Here is a 22,887-nt window from a genome sequence, read left to right on the forward strand (position 1 = left end):
GACAGCCGACACATGCGCAGTTCAGATCTGATCGCTGCTGTGGGAACACACACAGCAGCGATCAGGTCTGAATTAGCCCCTATATTTACCCCCATTACAATTTATAGTGTGCACAGCTTGGCAAGGCATGCGTGTGCCATTCTGCAAGGGTCGCTTATTTTTGTACATTAGTTTTGTTGTTGAAAGTTCTCATATCTGCAGGGGCACAAGGTACGCTTTTGTATGCAGTACCCACACAAATACAAATATTGGCCCTCATTCCGAGTCGTTCGCTCGGTAAATTTCTTCGCATCGCAGCGTTTTTCTGCTTAGTACGCATGCGCAATGTTCGCACTGCGACTGCGCCAAGTAATTTTGCTATGAAAAAAGTATTTTTACTCACGGCTTTTTCATCGCTCCGGCGATCGTAGTGTGATTGACAGGAAATGGGTGTTACTGGGCGGAAACACAGCGTTTTATGGGCGTGTGGTTAGAAACGCTACCGTTTCCGGAAAAAACGCAGGAGTGGCTGGAGAAACGGGGGAGTGTCTGGGCGAACGCTGGGTGTGTTTGTGACGTCAAACCAGGAACGACAAGCACTGAACTGATCGCAGATGCCGAGTAAGTGTGAAGCTACTCTGAAACTGCTAAGAAGTTTGTAATCGCAATATTGCGAATACATCGTTCGCAATTTTAAGATGCTAAGATACACTCCCAGTAGGCGTAGGCTTAGCGTGAGCAACTCTGCTAAAATCGCCTTGCGAGCGATCAACTCGGAATGAGGGCCATTGTTCTGAAAAAAAAAAAAAAAAAACTTTTTGGTTCTTGTTTTGCCAATAATCTTTCTTGTAATGCATGGTTATATTCCATCCGCTGGTATGTCACCAGGTGTCAGAATTCCGGAGCCTTTATCCTGACAGCCGGGATCATTACTGCATACCTTTAATCCCAATCAGTCAACATCAATGGGCTCCATAGACATCATAAATAAACATGATATTTGTGGCAAGGTGTTCGGAACAGGCGGCACCCAGATATCAATGAGAGGGAGAAGACCCATTTAGCAGATTCTAGGAATAATAAAATAAAGTCCCGCCTCTGCCTTTATGAGGGGGGGAAGGGGGGGGGTGTTGCTGAGAAAACACCAAATAGCACAAATGTGCCTCTTGAAAAAAGGAGATTTTTTTTTTTTATTGTTTTCTTTTATCAGACACTCAACCCTGGTGCAAGATGCCAGCTGACGGTGATGTCAGCAAGTGGCCATGTGTAATTTGCCTTCTGTCCCTGAAGCTGCGTACACACGGTGTGATATTTCTTTTGATTTTTACTATATAGTCAAAATCGTAAGGATAGTGCATATAGTCCTTGCAATACTAATGCGCAGTCCCGCAGGATCGTCATCGCAAGGAGAAAAAAATAATAACAGGATTTTAATTACCTACTGGTATATCTTTTTCTCATAGTCCGTAGAGGATGCTGGGGTCCACATTAGTAGTGTTCCCTCTAGGCAGGGGCAGGGCGCCAGAGTTTAGGGGCACACTGGCGTGCGCGGTGAAATGGGGGCATGGCCATGCCCCTGTCATTTTAGAAGTGGGCGGCTGTTTTACATTAGTACCATGGGGTATAAACGGGTCCACCAGAGCCATTGGCACTTTAAGAGTTGAGAGTGTGGGCTGGCTCCTCCCTTATGCTCCTCCTACCAAACTCAGTCTAGAAACTGTGCCCGAGGAGACTGACATCTTCGAGAGAAGGATTATACACAGATAGTGGCGCGATTAATACCAGCTCACACATCAAGCTAACAAGCTTGAAAAACTTCAGCAACAGCTGAAACATTACTTGCCTAGTAATAATGCATTACATAACAAAGTTGTAGTGAACCACATAACAACGGCAGGAAAACGAAGCGCTGGGCGGGCACCCAGCATCCTCTACGGACTACGAGAAAAGGATTTACTGGTAGGTAATTAAAATCCTATTTTCTCTTACGTCCTAGGAGGATGCTGGGGTCAACATTAGTACCATGGGGATGTACCAAAGCTCCCAGAATGGGAGGGAGAGCGTGGAGGCTCCTGTAAAACAGTTTGGCCTCTAATGATCTGAAGTTCAGTCAAAGTATCAAACTTGTAGAACTTTGGAAGATCAAGTAGGGGCTCTTACAAGACAAAGCCCCCAACTCTGACACACGTCTAGCAGAAGCTAAGGCCAACAAAGTGACAGCCTTCCACGTAAGACACTTGACCTCTACCTCTTGCAGAGGCTCAAACCAGTCAGACTGGAGAAACTTCAACACCACATTAAGATCCCATGGCGCCATGGGCGTACAAAGGGAGGCTGGATGTGCAGAACTCCCTTCAAAAAGGTCTGAACCTCAGGGAGGGCAGCAAATTGTTTCTGCCTGCAGGAAGAGGAGAAACCGTCCCAGTTGAAACTCCACCGTAGGAAACCTCTTGGACTCGCACCAAGATACATTTTTTCCAAATACGATGGTAATGTTTAGACGTTACTCCTTTCCTAGCCTGTATCAGGGTAGAAATAACTTTGTTCAGAATGCCCTTCCGAGCTAGCATCAGGCGTTCAACCTCCATGCCATCAAACATAGCCATGGTAAGTCCTGATAGGCGAACGGCCCCTGCTGCAGCAGGTCCTCTCGAAGAGTAAGGGGTCTCGGCTCTTCTTGTAGTAGATCCAGAAGGTCCACGTTCCAAGCCCTTCTCGGCCAGTCTGGAGCAATGAGGATCGCTTGAACCCTTGTTCTCCTTATGAGCTTTACGATTTTGAAACTCCAGCCTGTACCCCTGGGACACAATATCTTGCACCCAGGGATCCCGGCCGGATGACCCAGACGTGACTGAACTGCCCGAGTCTCGCTCCCACCAGCCCCATCTCTGGGACCAGCAGTCCACCGTCATGCGGTGGACTTTGGTGTACCTGAAATAGGTTTCTGTTCTTGGGAACCTGCCGTAGCGGGTCTCTTGGACTTGGGCCTACCTCCCCGAAATAAGGTGTTGGACAGCCTGGACTTTCTGGACTTCGTAGTCCAAAAAGGCTGTGATGTAGGTGAAGAAGACTGTTTCTTTGGAGCAGGAGCAGCTGAGTGAAGAAAGGGAGAGACTTTCCCGATGTAGCCGTGGAAATCCACGCATCTAGCGCTTCCCCAAAGAGAGCCTGACCTGTATACAGTAGGGACTCCATACTTTTCCTGGATTCCGTGTCAGCAGACCACTGACGTAGCCACAGTCCTCGCTGAGACTGACATGGAAGAAATTCCTGCAGCCAGGGAACCCAGATCTTTCATGGATTCCACCAAAAATCCCACTGAATCCTGAATGTTGCGCAAAAAGAAGCCAACATCATCCTTACCCATATTATCCAAGTCTTCAAGGAAGGTGCCAGACCACTTTACTATAGCTATGGCAATCCAAGCACTGGCAATAGTGGGACGCAGTATAATCCCTGAAGCCGTGTACGTGGATTTGAGCGTATTATCAATCTTACGATCATCCGGCTCTTTCAAGGTGGTAGATCCCCGGAACAGGCAACACCACCTTTTTTGAAAGTCTGGATACTGACGCGTCAACAATAGGCGAGTTTTCCCATTTTTTCTATCCTCAACAGGGAAAGGAAATGCCAGCAGAACCCTCTTAGGGATCTGGAATTTTTTCTCAGGTTTTTCCCAAGCCTTTTCAAAAACAGCATTTAATTATTTTGACACAGGGAAGGTTAGCAAGGCTTTCTTATTCTCAGTGAAGTAAGCCTCCTCAACCTGCTCAGGTGGTGTATCATTAATATTCAACACATCCCTAATAGCCTCTATCATCAACTGCACCCCTTTAGCAAGAGATGCTGTCCCCTGTACCCCATCATCACCGTCAGAATCTTTATCAGTGTCATCCTGCATAATTTGTGCTAAAGGACGCTTATGGGAGTACACAGCGGGTATCAGAAGTGGGCCAGACTGCCATATTCTGCAGCACCTGGGTAGCAGATTCATTTTGTGCAACCCTCTGTGAAATCATATTTTTGATAGAGGATAACCATTTTGGCTCCCTTGCTGGAATCTGTGCTAAGTCAGTGCAATCCTGATTACATGGAATGGGATCATCTTGAGAGAACAAATCCTCTGCAGCATATGACACAGAGTCCCTGGACATTGCTATTGGTGACTACAAACACTCCACGCACACACGGGATACAGACAGAGTTTCTCCCCAAGAATGGCAAGAGAGACACAGAGATTGGAGCCAACCCACACACAGCGCTTTTTTACATATAAGGGAGACCCCTTATGAGCACTCACTGTGCTGGGTCCACTCTGAGGAGACGCTCCGCCCCCAAAATGGTGCTGTCTTCCCGCTCTTCATAGGATTATACTGGCCTGAGGATTGATGCTGGCTGAGATCCGGGGACCCCGACAGGCTGAGTGACCAGTGTAGGGTGCAGGCGCTGGCTCAGTGCGCCCCACAATGTACTGCTGAGCCTCCCGGAGCGCAGTTAATACTGCGCTCCTACCCTGATGCCACCATCTTCACACCGGCCCCCCGCTCTGCAAGGGGGTGGACCCGTCTATACCCCATGGTACTAATGGGGACCCCAGCATCCTCTAGGACGTAAGAGAAATAGACACTGCAGGCAGCCCAACATAAACTATATCGGCGGGGCCAGCAACACTGAATAGTCAATGGCGGGCTGTACGGCGCATCGTGCCGTGTGTACACAGCCTAAGACTCTCCCAGTTATGCAAAAATCTAAGCAACATCAGGCTAAAAGAAAGCAACATATTTGTGGATGGCTTCATGATTAGAACGGAAAGGGAAAGGAGACCTATTGTTTCAGATTTATCAAGAAGGAAAAAGGAAGGTTTTAGCCTGCATCTGTTGACTGGGAATAAACTACAAACAAAGTTTAATCACCACTAAGGGGAACATTTCCCTTATTGGAATACAATATACATCAGTGGACTTTGGAGGTTATTTTTTAGACCTGATCGCTGCTGTGCGTTTTCGCACAGCGGGCGATCAGGTCTGAACTGCACAGCGCCGGGATGGTGTGAAATAGGCGATCGCACCGGCAAACGCACTGAGTGACAGGAAGAGGGCGTTCATGGGTGGCAACTGACCGTTTCTAGGGAATGTCTGGAAAAACGCAGGAGGGCCCCAGCCTTTTGAGGGAGCATTCCAGACGTCAGTTCTAGTCCCGATCATTGCAGTGGGCTGTGCAGAGACTGCATAAACTGTGCAGCTCACAAGCACTAGCGGTCGCACACCTACACACATCTAATAAGCTCCCCTGTAGGCGGCAACTACCTGTTCGCAGGGATGCAAAGAAAAAAAAAAATCAAAAGATGCACCCTAGCGATCAGGTCTGAATTACCCCCTTTGATAAGGGGGTAATTATTCCCATTTTACCTGTTGTTGGTGTGAAGTGCATTATCCGTGTTTTATTTCACTTCTGTGCATATCAAGTTCACGCAAGACGTGTCATCAAGGAAGGCACTTGCATACATGTGTTTTGGATGAACACTTCTTTAAGCAATTTTAGCTACATTCCTTGATTTTATTGCGCATCTTTCAAAGTACTATTTGCTATACAATAAACATAGGGGGTCATTCAGAGTTGTTCGCTCGTTGCCGATTTTCGTTATTTTGCGATTTACCGCTTACTGTGCATGCGAAATGTCCGCAGTGCGACTGCGCCAAGTAAATTTGCTATGCAGTTAGGTAATTTACTCACGGCATTACGAGGTTTTTCCTTCGTTCTGGTGATCGTAATGTGATTGACAGGAAGTGGGTGTTTCTGGGCGGAAACTGGCCGTTTTATGGGTGTGTGCGAAAAAACGCTACCGTTTCTGGGAAAAACGCAGGAGTGGCCGGAGAAACGGGGGAGTGTCTGGGCGAACGCTGGGTGTGTTTGTGACGTCAAACCAGGAACGACAAGCACTGAACTGATCGCAATGGCAGAGTAAGTCTGGAGCTACTCAGAAACTGCTAAGATTGCGAATCCGTCGGTCGCAATTTTAAGAAGCTAAGATTCACTTCCAGTAGGCGGCGGCTTAGCGTGTGCAATGCTGCTAAAAACAGCTTGCGGGCGAACAACTCGGAATGAGGGCCATAGCTCCGTCCAGAAGCAGTTATTAAATGCGAATAAAGAACACTACAAGACAGCAAATTTATTATATGTATAATAATTACACTATATAGGCACACAATCTTAACAACTCAGTGTGAGCAAGGCTACATTCGCACAATGCATGTCTACAGAAGCGGGTGCATACACACATGCTCTCGCACATCCACAGGCAAACTATTTGCAGCAAACAAATCTTTTGCTTTGAATAGCCTCACAGATGAGCCAGAACTCATCTCGAAGTCAACATCATCAATACTAAACTTGACTCTTCTGGCATTTTGACATGTGCATTTAAAACAGAATTAAAAGCATTTTGCCTTTAGTAAATCAAAAAAAGGTTTCCAAACTAGAGATGAGCGCCTGAAATTTTTCGGGTTTTGTGTTTTGGTTTTGGGTTCGGTTCCGCGGCCGTGTTTTGGGTTCGACCGCGTTTTGGCAAAACCTCACCGAATTTTTTTTGTCGGATTCGGGTGTGTTTTGGATTCGGGTGTTTTTTTCAAAAAACACTAAAAAACAGCTTAAATCATATAATTTGGGGGTCATTTTGATCCCAAAGTATTATTAACCTCAAAAACCATAATTTACACTCATTTTCAGTCTATTCTGAATACCTCACACCTCACAATATTATTTTTAGTCCTAAAATTTGCACCGAGGTCGCTGTGTGAGTAAGATAAGCGACCCTAGTGGCCGACACAAACACCGGGCCCATCTAGGAGTGGCACTGCAGTGTCACGCAGGATGTCCCTTCCAAAAAACCCTCCCCAAACAGCACATGACGCAAAGAAAAAAAGAGGCGCAATGAGGTAGCTGTGTGAGTAAGATTAGCGACCCTAGTGGCCGACACAAACACCGGGCCCATCTAGGAGTGGCACTGCAGTGTCACGCAGGATGTCCCTTCCAAAAAACCCTCCCCAAACAGCACATGACGCAAAGAAAAAAAGAGGCGCAATGAGGTAGCTGTGTGAGTAAGATTAGCGACCCTAGTGGCCGACACAAACACCGGGCCCATCTAGGAGTGGCACTGCAGTGTCACGCAGGATGGCCCTTCCAAAAAACCCTCCCCAAACAGCACATGACGCAAAGAAAAAAAGAGGCGCAATGAGGTAGCTGTGTGAGTAAGATTAGCGACCCTAGTGGCCGACACAAACACCGGGCCCATCTAGGAGTGGCACTGCAGTGTCACGCAGGATGGCCCTTCCAAAAAACCCTCCCCAAACAGCACATGACGCAAAGAAAAAAAGAGGCGCAATGAGGTAGCTGTGTGAGTAAGATTAGCGACCCTAGTGGCCGACACAAACACCGGGCCCATCTAGGAGTGGCACTGCAGTGTCACGTAGGATGTCCCTTCCAAAAAACCCTCCCCAAACAGCACATGACGCAAAGAAAAAAAGAGGCGCAATGAGGTAGCTGTGTGAGTAAGATTAGCGACCGTAGTGGCCGACACAAACACCGGGCCCATTTAGGAGTGGCACTGCAGTGTCACGTAGGATGTCCCTTCCAAAAAACCCTCCCCAAACAGCACATGACGCAAAGAAAAAGAGATAGTATACTCGTAACTAGTATGTATGTATAAAGAAAGAAAAAAAAACCACGGTTAGGTGGTATATACAATTATGGACGGGCTGCCGAGTGCCGACACAGAGGTAGCCACAGCCGTGAACTACCGCACTGTACTGTGTCTGCTGCTAATATAGACTGGTTGATAAAGAGATAGTATACTCGTAACTAGTATGTATGTATAAAGAAAGAAAAAAAAACCACGGTTAGGTGGTATATACAATTATGGACGGGCTGCCGAGTGCCGACACAGAGGTAGCCACAGCCGTGAACTACCGCACTGTACTGTGTCTGCTGCTAATATATAGACTGGTTGATAAAGAGATAGTATACTCGTAACTAGTATGTATGTATAAAGAAAGAAAAAAAAACCACGGTTAGGTGGTATATACAATTATGGACGGGCTGCCGAGTGCCGACACAGAGGTAGCCACAGCCGTGAACTACCGCACTGTACTGTGTCTGCTGCTAATATAGACTGGTTGATAAAGAGATAGTATACTCGTAACTAGTATGTATGTATAAAGAAAGAAAAAAAAACCACGGTTAGGTGGTATATACAATTATGGACGGGCTGCCGAGTGCCGACACAGAGGTAGCCACAGCCGTGAACTACCGCACTGTACTGTGTCTGCTGCTAATATATAGACTGGTTGATAAAGAGATAGTATACTCGTAACTAGTATGTATGTATAAAGAAAGAAAAAAAAAAACCACGGTTAGGTGGTATATACAATTATGGACGGGCTGCCGAGTGCCGACACAGAGGTAGCCACAGCCGTGAACTACCGCACTGTACTGTGTCTGCTGCTAATATATAGACTGGTTGATAAAGAGATAGTATACTCGTAACTAGTATGTATGTATAAAGAAAGAAAAAAAAACCACGGTTAGGTGGTATATACAATTATGGACGGGCTGCCGAGTGCCGACACAGAGGTAGCCACAGCCGTGAACTACCGCACTGTACTGTGTCTGCTGCTAATATATAGACTGGTTGATAAAGAGATAGTATACTCGTAACTAGTATGTATGTATAAAGAAAGAAAAAAAAACCACGGTTAGGTGGTATATACAATTATGGACGGGCTGCCGAGTGCCGACACAGAGGTAGCCACAGCCGTGAACTACCGCACTGTACTGTGTCTGCTGCTAATATATAGACTGGTTGATAAAGAGATAGTATACTCGTAACTAGTATGTATGTATAAAGAAAAAAAAAAAAAAACACGGTTAGGTGGTATATACAATTATGGACGGGCTGCCGAGTGCCGACACAGAGGTAGCCACAGCCGTGAACTACCGCACTGTACTGTGTCTGCTGCTAATATAGACTGGTTGATAAAGAGATAGTATACTACTAATATTATATACTGGTGGTCAGGTCACTGGTCACTAGTCACACTGGCAGTGGCACTCCTGCAGCAAAAGTGTGCACTGTTTAATTTTAATATAATATTATGTACTCCTGGCTCCTGCTATAACCTATAACTGGCACTGCAGTAGTGCTCCCCAGTCTCCCCCACAATTATAAGCTGTGTGAACTGAGCAGTCAGACAGATATATAATATATATATAGATGATGCAGCACACTGGCCTGAGCCTGAGCAGTGCACACAGATATGGTATGTGACTGACTGAGTCACTGTGTGTATCGCTTTTTTCAGGCAGAGAACGGATATATTAAATAAACTGCACTGTGTGTCTGGTGGTCACTCACTATATAATATATTATGTACTCCTGGCTCCTGCTATAACCTATAACTGGCACTGCAGTAGTGCTCCCCAGTCTCCCCCACAATTATAAGCTGTGTGAGCTGAGCAGTCAGACAGATATATATAATATTATATATAGATAATAGATGATGCAGCACACTGGCCTGAGCCTGAGCAGTGCACACAGATATGGTATGTGACTGAGTCACTGTGTGCTGTGTATCGCTTTTTTCAGGCAGAGAACGGATTATAAATAAAAGTGGTGGTCACTGGTCACTGGTCACTATCAGCAAAACTCTGCACTGTACACTACTGAGTACTCCTAATGCTCCCCAAAATTAGTAAATCAAGTGTCTCTCTAATCTATTCTAATTCTAAACGGAGAGGACGCCAGCCACGTCCTCTCCCTATCAATCTCAATGCACGTGTGAAAATGGCGGCGACGCGCGGCTCCTTATATAGAATCCGAGTCTCGCGATAGAATCCGAGCCTCGCGAGAATCCGACAGCGTCATGATGACGTTCGGGCGCGCTCGGGTTAACCGAGCAAGGCGGGAAGATCCGAGTCGCTCGGACCCGTGAAAACAAACATGAAGTTCTGGCGGGTTCGGATTCAGAGAAACCGAACCCGCTCATCTCTATTCAAAACCACACCGAAATTGCAAAATAACATTCTGTTTCACAAAAACATAGGTAAGTAAATTTGCCTAGATATTTGACTGGGTCGGATAACAAGGGCTGTGGCACATGCAAAGGGCTGCGGGCCAAATCAAGTACCTCTCCCTCATTACACAGACTGGATTACATTTTTACATTCCATACCCATGCTAGTCTCATGGCCTCCGGATAAATTAGACCAAACCTTTAACAATAAGGGAGTTAAGAGTTTAATTTTTATTTTAACCTTCTCATCTTGCACAACTAAATGCCAATGGAACATTTCCACTTATCACACAAGAAGCCATATTCAGGTCCAGTACTGGTGATAGGGCGAAGTACCAATGTTTGAGTCCAGCGTCATACTGCACCCTGGATGGGTCCTGTATCGTTGGGATGCATTATGGCTGCAGACGCATATGCTATAGTGCATAGATGAACATTTCTCAGTAGTAAAGCCGTCAATATAACAAGCCGGTCAGTTACTTGTCCAAGTCACAAACAGATTTCAGAACAATGGTGGAGATGTATCGAAGCCTATAAAGACCAGCGAAGCAACCAATCAACCTCTTAAGGTGCATATACAGTGAGATTTTGACTATGTGCCAATTCTGACTTTGCTATTTTCCTTGAACTTCCCGAAGCCCAGACCCACCGATACGGACTATCTTTACTTGAGATTTTGACTATACTATGTACTAGATTGTGCAGGCAAGGCAATTTTGACTATATAGTGTACAGTTTATCTTTTCTTGCAATACCAGCCCCACGGGAGCGTGCACTTCAGTATCGCAAGCTGTGTACATGCAGTGCGATTTGCACTAACTTTCCTTACGATTTTGGTGATATAGTCAAAATCGTACGGTTACATCGCACAGTGTGTATGCATATTGGCCCTCATTCAGAGTTGATCGCTCGCTAGCTGCTTTTAGCAGCAGTGCAAACGCTAAGCCGCTGCCCTCTGGGAGTGTATCTTAGCAGAAGTGCTAATGAAAGGATCGCAGAACTGCTCCAAAAAAAAAAAAGATTGTGCAGTTTCTGAGTAGCTCCAGACTTACTCCTAGCTAGCGATCACTTCAGACTGTTTGGTTCCTGTTTTGACGTCACAAACACGCCCTCCGTTCGGCCAGCCACGCCTCGGTTTTCCCAGCATGCCAGTTTTAATCTGGCACGCCTGTGTTTTTACACACACTCCCCGAAAACGGTAAGTTACCACCCAGAAACACCCACTTCCTGTCAATCACTCTGCGGCCAGCAGTGCGACTGAAAAGCATCGCTAGACCTTGTGTGAAACTGCATCGGCCATTGTGAAAGTACGTCACGCGTGCGCACTGCACCCCATACGCATGTGCAGAAGTGTTGCTTTTTTTACCTAATCTCCGGGCTGCGACCGAAAGCAGCTAGCGATCAACTAGGAATGAGGGCCATTAACATTTATCAAGTACATTCTATAAAATGATTTATTTCTCCACTTTTTAGACTCTCCACTAGAGATGAGCGGGTTTGCTTCCTCGGAATCCGAACCCCCCCGAACTTCAGCCTTTTTTGCACGGGTCCGAGCAGACTCGGATCCTCCCGCCTTGCTCGGTTAACCCGAGCGCGCCCGAACGTCATCATCCCGCTGTCGGATTCTCGCGAGACTCGGATTCTATATAAGGAGCCGCGCGTTGCCGCCATTTTCACACGTGCATTGAGATTGATAGGGAGAGGACGTGGCTGGCGTCCTCTCCGTTTAGTTAGTTAGTTGATTTGATTGCTATTTGCTACTGCTTAGCTTATTGTGGGGAGGATTGGGGAGCAGCTGTTAGGAGTACAGTCAGTGCAGAGTTTTGCTAGTTTTTTTTTATCCGTTCTCTGCCTGAAAAAAATGCTCCATAGCATATCTGACTGTGCTCAGCCTCAGTGTGCTGCATGATATATCTATCTATCTATGTATATCTGACTGTGCTGAGTGCTCACTGCTTACACAGCTTAATTGTGGGGGAGACTGGGGAGCAGTTATAGCAGGAGTACAGTGCACACTTTTGCTGCCAGTGTGACCACCAGTATATTGTCTGCCTGAAAAAGTTAAACACTCCTGTGGATTTTTTTTTTTATATTCTATAAACGCATTCTGCTGACAGTGTCCAGCAGGTCCGTCATTCATTATATTATATAAATATTTACCTACAGTAGTGTTATATTTTTTTTTTCATCTCTATCATCTTTATCATCTCTATATTAGCAAACGCAGTACGGTAGTCCACGTCTGTAGCTAGTGCTACCTCTGTGTCGTGACTACTAGTGCTCGGCCAATATTGTAAATAATATACCTCTACCTGTGTGGTGTTTTCTTTTTTCTATCTTCATTCATACTAGTCCAGTACTAGTTAGTTTAGCAGTCTGCTGACAGTGTCCAGCAGGTCCGTCATTATATTATATATACCTACAGTAGTGATATATATATATTTTTTATATCATTATCATCTCTATACTAGCAGACACAGTACGGTAGTCCACGGCTGTAGCTACCTCTGTGTCGTCACTCGTCCATAATTGTATACCTACCTATGGTGGGGTTTTTTTTTTCTATCTTCTTCATACTAGTAGTTTAGCAGTCTGCTGACAGTGTCCACCAGGTCCGTCATTATATTATATACCTACAGTAGTAATATATTTATTATATTATCTATACTAACAGACGCAGTACGGTAGGCCACGGCTGTACCTACCTCTGTGTCGTCACTCGTCACTCGTCCATAATTGTATACCTACCTGTGGTGGGGGGTTTTTTTTTCTATCTTCTTCATACTAGTAGTTTAGCAGTCTGCTGACAGTGTCCACCAGGTCCGTCATTATATTATATACCTACAGTAGTAATATATTTATTATATTATCTATACTAACAGACGCAGTACGGTAGGCCACGGCTGTACCTACCTCTGTGTCGTCACTCGTCCATAATTGTATACCTACCTGTGGTGGGTTTTTTTTTCTATCTTCTTCATACTAGTAGTTTAGCAGTCTGCTGACAGTGTCCACCAGGTCCGTCATTATATTATATACCTACAGTAGTAATATATTTATTATATTATCTATACTAGCAGACGCAGTACGGTAGTCCACGGCTATAGCTACCTCTGTGTCGTCACTCGTCCATAATTGTATACCTACCTGTGGTGGGGGTTTTTTTTTCTATCTTCTTCATACTAGTAGTTTAGCAGTCTGCTGACAGTGTCCACCAGGTCCGTCATTATATTATATACCTACAGTAGTAATATATTTATTATATTATCTATACTAACAGACGCAGTACGGTAGGCCACGGCTGTACCTACCTGTGTCGTCACTCGTCACTCGTCCATAATTGTATACCTACCTGTGGTGGGTTTTTTTTTCTATCTTCTTCATACTAGTAGTTTAGCAGTCTGCTGACAGTGTCCACCAGGTCCGTCATTATATTATATACCTACAGTAGTAATATATTTATTATATTATCTATACTAACAGACGCAGTACGGTAGGCCACGGCTGTACCTACCTCTGTGTCGTCACTCGTCCAAAATTGTATACCTACCTGTGGTGGGATTTTTTTTTCTATCTTCTTCATACTAGTAGTTTAGCAGTCTGCTGACAGTGTCCACCAGGTCCGTCATTATATTATATACCTACAGTAGTAATATATTTATTATATTATCTATACTAACAGACGCAGTACGGTAGGCCACGGCTGTAGCTACCTCTGTGTCGTCACTCGTCCATAATTGTATACCTACCTGTGGTGGGTTTTTTTTTTCTATCTTCTTCATACTAGTAGTTTAGCAGTCTGCTGACAGTGTCCACCAGGTCCGTCATTATATTATATACCTACAGTAGTAATATATTTATTATATTATCTATACTAACAGACGCAGTACGGTAGGCCACGGCTGTACCTACCTCTGTGTCGTCACTCGTCCATAATTGTATACCTACCTGTGGTGGGGTTTTTTTTTCTATCTTCTTCATACTAGTAGTTTAGCAGTCTGCTGACAGTGTCCACCAGGTCCGTCATTATATTATATACCTACAGTAGTAATATATTTATTATATTATCTATACTAGCAGACGCAGTACGATAGGCCACGGCTGTACCTACCTCTGTGTCGTCACTCGTCCATAATTGTATACCTACCTGTGGTGGAGTTTTTTTTTCTATCTTCTTCATACTAGTAGTTTAGCAGTCTGCTGACAGTGTCCACCAGGTCCGTCATTATATTATATACCAACAGTAGTAATATATTTATTATATTATCTATACTAGCAGACGCAGTACGGTAGTCCACGGCTGTAGCTACCTCTGTGTCATCACTCGTCACTCGTCCATAATTGTATACCTACCTGTGGTGGGTTTTTTTTTTCTATCTTCTTCATACTAGTAGTTTAGCAGTCTGCTGACAGTGTCCACCAGGTCCGTCATTATATTATATACCTACAGTAGTAATATATTTATTATATTATCTATACTAGCAGACGCAGTACGGTAGGCCACGGCTGTACTTACCTCTGTGTCGTCACTCGTCCATAATTGTATACCTACCTGTGGTGGGGTTTTTTTTTTCTATCTTCTTCATACTAGTAGTTTAGCAGTCTGCTGACAGTAATACAATATTTGTATACAAATCGCGCTTCAACACTGGATAAAAAGAAATAATGTAGTCCGGTTTTTTCAAAAAGCTGAAAGTCTCTGATCGTTGCCTCCAGGAAATTTTTCTTCAACCAGGTAATACATAGAGGAAGGAAGACAGAAAAAAATTTCCAATGTGTAGTAATTTCTAAAATGTCACAGAAATCATATGAGGGGACTATGGGATGTAGAAATTCCCCTCCTTTGTGTCTTTGTAAGATATTCTGGGACCACCCGAAAAGTGTGTTGGTCGTAAACACAGAATGCTCACTTTCTTGCTTACTTCAACAAACATATGAAAACTCCTATAAAGGTGTCTTTGGGATTTTCAAGCAGGGCTTCACTCCAGAGGGTTCCTAATCTACCAGATTGTTCTCTCCGGTCAGCAGCAGAATGATCTTGTTGATGAGTTTCAGGATCTTCTGGTTACTGTCTCTCATGTATCCGTAAGTGAGGTAGAGTCAGTTTACAAATATGTAATCCGTGAGATATCAGGGAATGAGATGATCATCTCATTCCCTGATATCTCACGGATTACATATTTGTAAACTGACTTTTCATATGTTTGTTGGAGGCAACGATCAGAGACTTTCAGCTTTTTGAAAAAACCGGACTACATTATTTATTTTTATCCAGTGTTGAAGCGCGATTTGTATACAAATATTGTATTATATAGTATTATCTGTTTTTTTCCGGTTGATAACTCCGGAACGTATATCTAATTGCAGCATCAACACTTCCAGCGCAGGGAAGTATTTGCTTTTTTCTTTTTCTAGTCTGCTGACAGTGTCCACCAGGTCCGTCGTTATATTATATACCTACAGTAGTAATATATTTATTATATTATCTATACTAGCAGACGCAGTACGGTAGTCCACGGCTGTAGCTACCTCTGTGTCGTCAGTGCTCGTCCATAATTGTATACCTACCTGTGGTGGTTTTTTTTTTCTATCTTCTTCATACTAGTAGTTTAGCAGTCTGCTGACAGTGTCCACCAGGTCCGTCATTATATTATATATACCTACAGTAGTTATATATATTTTTTTTTATATCATTAATTATCATCTCTATACTAGCAGACGCAGTACGGTAGTCCACGGCTGTAGCTACCTCTGTGTCGTCAGTCACTCGTCATCCATAAGTATACTAGTATCCATCCATCTCCATTGTTTACCTGAGGTGCCTTTTAGTTGTGCCTATTAAAATATGGAGAACAAAAATGTTGAGGTCCCAAAAATAGGGAAAGATCAAGATCCACTTCCACCTCGTGCTGAAGCTGCTGCCACTAGTCATGGCCGAGACGATGAAATTCCATCAACGTCGTCTGCCAAGGCCGATGCCCAATGTCATAGTACAGAGCATGTAAAATCCAAAACACAAAAGATCAGTAAAAAAAGGACTCAAAAATATAAATTAAAATCGTCGGAGGAGAAGCGTAAACTTGCCAATATGCCATTTACCACACGGAGTGGCAAGGAACGGCTGAGGCCCTGGCCTATGTTCATGGCTAGTGGTTCAGCTTCACATGAGGATGGAAGCACTCAGCCTCTCGCTAGAAAAATGAAAAGACTTAAGCTGGCAAAAGCACAGCAAAGAACTGTGCGTTCTTCGAAATCACAAATCCACAAGGAGAGTCCAATTGTGTCGTTTGCGATGCCTGACCTTCCCAACACTGGACGTGAAGAGCATGCGCCTTCCACCATTTGCACGCCCCCTGCAAGTGCTGGAAGGAGCACCCGCAGTCCAGTTCCTGATAGTCAGATTGAAGATGTCAGTGTTGAAGTACACCAGGATGAGGAGGATATGGGTGTTGCTGGCGCTGGGGAGGAAATTGACAAGGAGGATTCTGATGGTGAGGTGGTTTGTTTAAGTCAGGCACCCGGGGAGACACCTGTTGTCCGTGGGAGGAATATGGCCATTGACATGCCTGGTGAAAATACCAAAAAAATCAGCTCTTCGGTGTGGAAGTATTTCAACAGAAATGCGGACAACTGGTGTCAAGCCGTGTGTTGCCTTTGTCAAGCTGTAATAAGTAGGGGTAAGGACGTTAACCACCTCGGAACATCCTCCCTTATACGTCACCTGCAGCGCATTCATCATAAGTCAGTGACAAGTTCAAAAACTTTGGGCGACAGCGGAAGCAGTCCACTGACCAGTAAATCCCTTCCTCTTGTAACCAAGCTCACGCAAACCACCCCACCAACTCCCTCAGTGTCAATTTCCTCCTTCCCCAGGAATGCCAATAGTCCTGAAGGCCATGTTACTGGCACTTCTGACGAGTCCTCTCCTGCCTGGGATTCCTCCGATGCATCCTTGAGTGTAACGCCTACTGCTGCTGGCGCTGCTGTTGTTGCTGCTGGGAGTCGATGGTCATCCCAGAGGGGAAGTCGTAAGACCACTTTTACTACTTCCACCAAGCAATTGACTGTCCAACAGTCCTTTGCGAGGAAGATGAAATATCACAGCAGTCATCCTGCTGCAAAGCGGATAACTGAGGCCTTGGCATCCTGGGCGGTGAGAAACGTGGTTCTGGTATCCATCATTACTTCAGAGCCAACTGTAGACTTGATTGAGGTACTGTGTCCCCGGTACCCAATACCATCTAGGTTCCATTTCTCTAGGCAGGCGATACCGAAAATGTACACAGACCTCAGAAAAAGACTCACCAGTGTCCTAAAAAATGCAGTTGTACCCAATGTCCACTTAACCATGGACATGTGGACAAGTGGAGCAGGGCAGACTCAGGACTATATGACTGTGACAGCCCACTGGGTAGATGTATTGACTCCCGCCGCAAGAACAGCAGCAGCGGCACCAGTAGCAGCATCTCGCAAACGCCAACTCTTTCCTAGGCAGGCTACACTTTGTATCACCGCTTTCCAGAATACGCACACAGCTGAAAACCTCTTACGGCAACTGAGGAAGATCATCGCAAAATGGCTTACCCCAATTGGACTCTCCTGTGGATTTGTGGCATCGGACAATGCCAGCAATATTGTGCGTGCATTACATCTGGGCAAATTCCAGCACGTCCCATGTTTTGCACATACCTTGAATTTGGTGGTGCAGAATTATTTAAAAAACGACAGGGGCGTGCAAGAGATGCTGTCGGTGGGCAGAAGAATTGCGGGACACTTTCGGCGTACAGGCACCACGTACAGAAGACTGGAGCAACACCAAAAACGCCTGAACCTGCCCTGCCATCATCTGAAGCAAGAAGTGGTAACGAGGTGGAATTCAACCCTCTATATGCTTCAGAGGATGGAGGAGCAGCAAAAGGCCATTCAAGCCTATACATCTGACCACGATATAGGCAAAGGAGGTGGAATGCACCTGTCTCAAGCGCAGTGGAGAATGATTTCAACGTTGTTCTGCAACCTTTTGAACTTGCCACACGTGAAGTCAGTTCAGACACTGCCAGCCTGAGTCAGGTCATTCCCCTCATCAGGCTTTTGCAGAAGAAGCTGGAGACATTGAAGGAGGAGCTAAGACAGAGCGATTCCGCTAGGCATGTGGGACTTGTGGATGGAGCCCTTCATTCGCTTAACCAGGATTCACGGGTGGTCAATCTGTTGAAATCAGAGCACTACATTTTGGCCACCGTGCTCGATCCTAGATTTAAAACCTACATTGTATCTCTCTTTCCGGCAGACACAAGTCTGCAGGGGTTCAAAGACCTGCTGGTGAGAAAATTATCAAGTCAAGTGGAACTTGATCGGTCAACAGCTCCTCCTTCACATTCTCCCGCAATTGGGGGTGCGAGGAAAAGGCTCAGAATTCCGAGCCCACCCGCTGGCGGTGATGCAGGGCAGTATGGGGCGAGTGCTGACATCTGGTCCGGACTGAAGGACCTGCCAACGATTACGGACATGTCGTCTACTGTCACTGCATATGATTCTCTCACCATTGAAAGAATGGTGGAGGATTATATGAGTGACCGCATCCAAGTAGGCACGTCAGACAGTCCGTACGTATACTGGCAGGAAAAAAAGGCAATTTGGAGGCCCTTGCAGAAACTGGCTTTATTCTACCTAAGTTGCCCTCTCACAAGTGTGTACTCTGAAAGAGTGTTTAGTTCCGCCGCTCACTTTGTCAGCAATCGGCGTACGAGGTTACATCCAGAAAATGTGGAGAAGATGATGTTCATTAAAATGAATTATAATCAATTCCTCCGTGGAGACATTCACCAGCAGCAATTGCCTCCACAAAGTACACAGGGAGCTGAGATGGTGGATTCCAGTGGGGACGAACTGATTATCTGTAAGGGGGATGTACACGGTGATGAATCGGAGGATGATGATACCTCTGTAGAGCCAGTTTGTGCAAGGAGAGATTAATTGCTTCTTTTTTGGTGGGGGTCCAAACCAACCCGTCATTTCAGTCACAGTCGTGTGGCAGACCCTGTCACTGAAATGATGGGTTTGTTAAAGTGTGCATGTCCTGTTTATACAACATAAGGGTGGGTGGGAGGGCCCAAGGACAATTCCATCTTGCACCTCTTTTTTCTTTAATTTTTCTTTGCGTCATGTGCTGTTTGGGGAGTATTTTTTGGAAGGGCCATCCTGCGTGACACTGCAGTGCCACTCCTAGATGGGCCAGGTGTTTGTGTCGGCCACTTGGGTCGCTGAGCTTAGTCACACAGCTACCTCATTGTGCCTCTTTTTTTCTTTGCGTCATGTGCTGTTTGGGGAGTGTTTTTTGGAAGGGCCATCCTGCGTGACACTGCAGTGCCACTCCTAGATGGGCCAGGTGTTTGTGTCGGCCACTTGGGTCACTGAGCTTAGTCATCCAGCGACCTACGTGCAAATTTTAGGACTAAAAATAATATTGTGAGGTGTGAGGTGTTCAGAATAGACTGAAAATGAGTGGAAATTATGGTTATTGAGGTTAATAATACTTTGGGATCAAAATGACCCCCAAATTCTATGATTTAAGCTGTTTTTTTAGGGTTTTTTGAAAAAAAGACCCGAATCCAAAACACACTCGAATCCGACAAAAAAAAAATTCGGTGAGGTTTTGCCAAAACGCGTTCGAACCCAAAACATGGCCGCGGAACCGAACCCAAAACCAAAACCCGAAATATTTCCGGTGCACATCTCTACTCTCCACCAATGTATTCAGCGGTACCCGGACTCCAGGTCGACAACAAAATGGTCGACACACCTTAGGTCGACACGCCTTATGTCGACATTGACAAAAGGTCGACATGGACAAAAGGTTGACAGGAACAAGGTCGGCATGGAAAAAGGTCGACATGAGTTTTTCACAATTTTTTCTTTTTTGGAACCTTTTCATACTTAACGATCCACATGGACTACGATTGGAACGGTAATCTGTGCCGAGCGAAGGCACCATGCCCGAAGCATGGTGAGCGAGCGAGCCATGCGAGGGGACGCGGTGCACTAATTGGGGTTCTCGGTCACTCTACGAAGAAAACTACACAAAAAAACCCTCATGTCGAATTTTTCCCATGTCGACCTTGTTCCTGTCGACCTTTTGTCCATGTTGACCTTTTGTCCGTGTCGACCTAAGGTGTGTCGACCAATTGGCGTCTACCTAAGGTGTGTCGACCTTTTTGTTGTCGACCTGGAGTCCCAGACCCATATCTAGCATTCCTGGCTCTTTAGCTTATGCCATTTTGAGTCCTATTGGAGAAAGCGCTATATAAAATGATCACCTTAGTTAGTATTTCTTAAGTTAAACATAAATGCAGAATAGTTACCAATGTTCTGGCGACCTACCTTTCCCCTTTCTGTATGCAGCAGGCTGTGACTGTATAGTGTGATAAATAATCCAGATCAGCAGGAGATAAGAACCAGAACTCAGTGGATACACCTTAACCTAAGCAAGCCTTGTTTCATGCAGGTACAGATTACATACTGCCAGCAGGAGCTACTGTAGGTGAAACAGTCTCGCTACAGTCAGGCATGGCTAACTTGGATAGATCACCAGACCACAGGTAATGCTCTCCATTTATAGTTCGTTAGAAGAGGTAACTGAATATATATGGGAGACCGGCAGACGGGATGCCGGCTGTCACTATACCGAATCCCGGCTGAGAGTCACCTCGCGGGCTCGCTTCACTCACCACAGGTTATATTCCCACTCAGGTGGTGGTGTATACCCACCATCCGAGTGGGAATTCGGGCTGCGGTCGGTATTCCGACTGACAGCATTTCACTGGCTGTCGGGATTACGGATTCTGTTAATTGAATGCCGGATCCCAACAGCCGGTTTATTAGCTGCATCCCATGGGAACACACGGGACTTTTTTTGGACTGTAGTATGGTACCACTAGAGCTGCAGTCATGACTGTCTGGAAAACGTGCATTGCTTAGTACTGTGCACACTGAGTTTCCCAAAAGCCTGACAGACCATGGACACAAACAGCAGCATTCATGTCCCACCAAGTGGAAATTGGCAGTGTACTTTACACATCAATTAGCTATTGTGCCAGCCATTTACACAACATGACAGGCATATTCTGTAAAGCACTGCTGAATGTGTGCGCTATATAAATAACAGACAATATAGTACGCACACCAGCCACATGGTGCTCTCCCTAAACTGGACTCACTTTCTGGTGGTCCTCAACTGCTCAGCTGCTAAAGCACAGATATTTTGTTGTAGCACACCTGTAATCTCTGCTCACATGGAGCAAGATGCACCGAGCCTTGGAAGGTGGATAAAGTGGAGAGAGATAAAGTACCAACCAATCAGCTCCTGGCTGTCATTTTTCAAACACAGCCTGTAACATGGCAGTAAAGAGCTGGTACTTTATAACTCTCCAAGGCTTAGTACATCTTGCCCATAAACTCATAATATTAACTTTTGAAATTACCATAACACACGGAACACCTACAGTATGTGGCAATACTGGCAAGTCACAGAAGGCACTATACAAATGTAATACTTCGGTCACCAGTTATCAGAGAACAATTGTGTTATGTAAAAGTAAAAAAATGTAAACAATACTATTCATCCAACTGAAATGAATTGTAAACACTTGCCTGCATACAGAGCATTCAGCAAAGGAGTGTTGCAGTAAGCTCGAATCAGTATTTTCTGACACATTCTCAAAAATCATTACGTTTAAAATGAATAATTCTGCCTTGGCTCCAATTATCCCTTAGTAAGCAGAGCACAGTACACAGAGAAGGACAGGGCTAGTACTGGGCAAGACAAATCAGGAAGTAGTTAGCTAGTTAGTAACACCGGGACTTGGCTGGGAGGTGGCAGGTCAGCTACAAGCGAGTGATTTACAGAAATTATATAATATATATATATATATATATATATATATTTTTTTTTTATTATTATTTATTTATTTTATTAGTAGATGCTTGATGCTAGATTTAATGTTAGTAGATCGGTAACTACCTTGCGTATCGCCTACTGCTGTATACATATACAAATACCACCAGCATGCTTTGATAGACAAGGGCTGACATTACATGCTGTGCTGAAGACTGCAGAGCAGCTAGGCAATTGCCTATGTGCGCTTAAATATATATGGAACGCGGAAAGTACAGCACATTACATCTCGCAGCACAGACGCACAGGGAGCCGCAATAGGTCTCGTCCTTGGTGCGACTGTTGTGAATGACGTGCCGCACATAGTGATTATATGGATAATAGTAATTTATAAGGACTCACTTGTTTCCCAGGAACTCATGGAATTTGATCCTACCGATCGTGGTGTCTGCCTCGAAGTCCGGGAAGCAGTCCCCCAGCAATAGCCCAGGCATGCCTGCTGTCAGATGGAACACACCACGGATAAGCAGAGTAGACTAGTCTGCTCTGCTACAAAGCTGACATGTCCCGCTGCTTAATAAGTTACTCCAGTAGGCGTGGCTGCCAGGAAAGGGGAGGAGTCTCAGTGGTGCCTCTGAGAAGGGCGAAGTTATGCAGATTAGTATGAGTGAGGAGGATATAGCTGGAAACGGAGAGATCATGGCTCCCCCTACAGGTAGCTGCTGCTGCTGCTCTCATTCAATGATGTCAGTGATTTCCTTTTACTATTTGTTGAAGTTTTACTGTTTGTTGAAGTAACAGATCTTGAGCGTCACTAATGTGACTGAGAACACAAGCTGCTGGATGCCAAGTATTCCTGATGATGGGGAAGTCATGTGCTGAAGGGAAATACGCTGTCAGAGTAACCATGCACTTACCTAATCATCCTATCATGGCTAGAACAAAATT

General features: G+C 45.1%; 1 protein-coding gene across 1 annotated transcript in view; it reads right to left on the reverse strand.

Annotated features, from left to right (window-relative positions):
* LOC134956862 (peroxiredoxin-6-like) overlaps window positions 1-22,527 on the reverse strand; it is a 36,196-nt gene extending 13,669 nt beyond the window's left edge. The window contains exon 1 of the mRNA XM_063938755.1: window positions 22,342-22,527. Coding sequence (XP_063794825.1) covers window positions 22,342-22,433 — 92 coding nt within the window. The 5' untranslated portion in view covers window positions 22,434-22,527. The remainder of the gene's footprint in view (window positions 1-22,341) is intronic.
* Between the last annotated feature and the right edge of the window lie 360 nt (window positions 22,528-22,887).

Source organism: Pseudophryne corroboree, chromosome 9, assembly GCF_028390025.1.
Source record: "Pseudophryne corroboree isolate aPseCor3 chromosome 9, aPseCor3.hap2, whole genome shotgun sequence".
Lineage (NCBI taxonomy): Eukaryota > Metazoa > Chordata > Amphibia > Anura > Myobatrachidae > Pseudophryne > Pseudophryne corroboree.